Source organism: Sinocyclocheilus grahami, unplaced genomic scaffold (assembly GCF_001515645.1).
Source record: "Sinocyclocheilus grahami isolate Dianchi unplaced genomic scaffold, SAMN03320097.WGS_v1.1 scaffold991.1, whole genome shotgun sequence".
Classification (NCBI taxonomy): Eukaryota; Metazoa; Chordata; class Actinopteri; order Cypriniformes; family Cyprinidae; genus Sinocyclocheilus; species Sinocyclocheilus grahami.
In genome coordinates this window covers 328,713-332,021 of record NW_015506170.1, presented here as the reverse complement: position 1 = coordinate 332,021, position 3,309 = coordinate 328,713, and the positions used below count along the sequence as shown (strand labels likewise).

The following is a 3,309-nucleotide window of genomic DNA, read 5'->3' as shown; positions in this document are numbered from 1 at the left end:
AATAATAATATTTTTAAGCAAGAATGCATTAAACTACGGAAGTTCTAAGCGGCCATGCAATATAATTTTTTTTTCTTCTCGTTTTCTCGTTATAACGACTTAATTTTCTCGTGATATCGACATAACGAGTTGTTTTCTCGTTATAACAACTTAATTTTCTCGTTATCTCGACATAACAAAAGTTGTTTTCTCGTTATAATGACTTTAATCATTATGTCGATATCACGAGAAAATTAAGTCGTTATAACGAGAAAACGAGAAGAAAAAAAATTATATTGCATGGCCGCTTAGAACTTCCGTATTAAACTGATCAAAAGTGACAATAAAGACATTTATAACATTGCAAGAGATTTCTATTTGAAATAAATGCTGTTCTTTTGAACTTTCTATTCATCAAAGTATCCTGATAAAATATGTATTACTGTTTGCACAAAAATATTGAACCGCACAACTGTTTTAACATTGATAATAATAAGAATCGTTTCTTGAGCAGTAAATCAGCATACTAGAATGATTTCTGAAGAATCATGTCACACTAAACTGAGGTAATGGCTGCTGAAAATTCAACTTTTCCATCACAGGAATAAAACATTTTTAAACATATTGAAATAGAAACAGTAAATTTAAAATGTAATAATATTTCATAATACATTTTTTTCCTGATTTATTTTTTTTATCAAATAAATACAGCCTTGGTGAGCACAAGAAACTTCTTTCAGAAACATTAGAAATTGTAATAATATATTTAAATCACTAAATTCTCCCACTTCATCCACTATCTTGGATGGATTTTTCCACTGAGAAGGTTGTCTTCTTTTCAATAGATATTACAATTTGATCAAAACAAGGTCAATTGTTTTCACAATTGCTACCTTTTGGAACAGGTTTTGTGTCAGAAGCACATACTTTATGATGCCTTAAGTCTGTCTACACAGGCAGCTCACTAGGTTTTGGAACACAGCCAATGTGTCTGTCAGGGAACATAACTATAGCGAATCCCCTCTTCCCCTCTCCACTTTTATGTGGCTTCTAACTTTCACAGTACAAAATGCCACCACAGTTGCTGCTGCAGCAAACTGTTTAATCACCCTTCTGTTACATCAACAGAGTCTTGGAGGTCAATAACATCAAATCCCAGATTATCAATGCCTTCACGTACATGTTGGTGGAGAATGAACTCCTTGTTATGTTCGTTGTGGAAACAGTAAGCGCAGTGCGGGGTCACCGCAGGCTCCGTTTTGGAAAAGTTGGACAAGTCGACACGGTATTTCCCACCTTTGGTGCGAGAGATGACTGGCAGGAAGCTGTAACCCCACTTGATCTCCCGCGGAAGGTAGGAAGTTCGTACTTGGCAGGACAAGCTGGTGGATTCAGCCGTCCCATCCAGGAAGACCACCAACTCAAAGTCTTGCTGCTGAAGAGTGTCTGCAGCCATTTCAGAAAACGGACTGGATGTGTCGATCACGTGGTACAGGGTAAGTGGACAAACAAAGAACAGGTTGTCCTTCCCAGCATCCACCAAAAAGTCAATATTCACCTGATCCAGTATGATGGTCTCCCCCTCTGGCGTGATGGTGGTCCGGAGAAGCTTTCCATAAATGTGGCTGCCAATAAGAAGAGTTTTTCGTAGGTTGGCCACTCGTATCTGGAGGCACAGATTCCCCTTCCAAAGACAAATGACTGCTGTTTCACTGAAGGTTACAGTCTTTGCTCTTCTCTTCGGGAGAGAGATCTTTGCTAAAATGAGTCCACACATAAAGCAGTTTATGATGGCGCCCATGAGGGACTGGATGATCAACAGGGCGACTGTGCCCGGGCAGTGACCCGTGAGAGCCCGACCGCCATAGCCAATAGTCGTCTGGGTCTCTAAAGAGTACAAGAAGGCGGTCGTGAGACTGTTAATGTTCTCTATACACTTCATCCGCTGGGATTCAGCTGAGTTCTGTAGAACTTCTAAGTCGCCGTTATTTTTTGCAAGAGAATACCAGAGCAAACCAAAAATGAACCAGCTTCCCGTGAAGGCAGCGGCAAATAAAACAATTACAAAACACCAGTGAATCTCAACAAATGTAGTCCAGAAGTCCATAAGGAAAGCAAAATGGTTGTGATATTCAGCAGTCCCAAATTTAATGTTGCAGTGGCCGTCCTTGGTAACAAAACGAGTTCTCCTAATTTTCCGCTCCACAAGGTGATTGTGAATCTGTTTCCGTATGAACTGGAACATCTTTCAGCTAGTAGAAAAACAGAAATACGTCTATCAGTTGCACAACACTATAAATACTTTTAATGAATAATTTAAATTTTTATATATATACAGTATGTCGAGAGAGACTAATTTTATATACACATTTATATATACACAAATACTACACACACGCATACACATATTAAATACACATGTATTTAGAATCTTTATTATCAACTTTAATAATAAACTAAATAATTGTAATAATTTAAACAATTGTTAATAGACAATTAATAATATTATATTAAATTTACATACATATATATTTTTAAATACATATTTAGATACTAATATACAAACTAAATCATTTTTAATAGTTGAAACTATTTATAGGGCCATCTAACTGATATATACAAACATATAAAAGACAATTAAATATTATGATATTTTAAGCTAAAAACACATTTTTAAAAAATGGTCTCCTCTTAATAATTCATAATACAGCAATAATAATTTGATGCCTTACAAATTAGAAGTAAAGCTCAGAAAATTAATTTTTCTTCTTTAAGAAAAGCACATTAAAATTCATAAGTTGCTTACAACCCTAAACCTCTGTAGGCAATAATAGATAAATACTGCATTTACTGCAGCTCATAATCCACTCAAACACAACAAACCACACCAGTAAAGCACTGATTGCTTTCTTTGTCACCCATAAATGTGAAAGTATTTGCCTCATACCTGCAAACTGAAAACGTCCCAGCAAACAAAGTGCTTTTTGAAGTTCAGGCCATGAAGTTCTCTTTCTGAGCATAGAACCATCGGGGTGCTGCTAAAATCCTCAATGAAATGTCCTAATCCCAGGCACATGCCACAGTTTACACACCATAAAGCAAAGACAGCTTATATATTTTAAAAACCACAAAATTAATATAAAAAATTCCAAAAGACACATTTTCACTAATAACTTTAAACTTTCTGACACTGTAAAAGTTAGTTTTAAACTTTTATACACTGTTCAATAGAAAAACAAAAAAAATGGCATGTGAAAACATCTAGCTGCTGAAAACCTGCTAAACAAATTTCACCAGACCGCTGGCTGGTGGCCAGAAAAGTTCCCAACT

At 35.8% G+C, this 3,309-nt stretch overlaps 1 protein-coding gene across 1 annotated transcript; it reads right to left on the bottom strand.

The window, feature by feature from the left end:
• Window positions 1-765: 765 nt before the first annotated feature.
• On the bottom strand, window positions 766-2,983 carry LOC107565281 (ATP-sensitive inward rectifier potassium channel 1-like). Its single transcript, XM_016250502.1, has 2 exons — window positions 2,927-2,983; window positions 766-2,231 (listed from the first exon to the last, which is right to left on the bottom strand). The coding sequence occupies exon 2, from the start codon at window positions 2,222-2,224 to the stop codon at window positions 1,085-1,087; it is 1,140 nt and encodes a 379-aa protein (XP_016105988.1). The 5' UTR covers window positions 2,225-2,231; window positions 2,927-2,983; the 3' UTR covers window positions 766-1,084.
• Window positions 2,984-3,309: the final 326 nt, after the last annotated feature.

Bases quoted from the DNA above. Each gene is read 5' to 3' on its own strand.
- LOC107565281 (XM_016250502.1), bottom strand. From the start codon at position 2,224: ATGTTCCAGTTCATACGGAAACAGATTCACAATCACCTTGTGGAGCGG.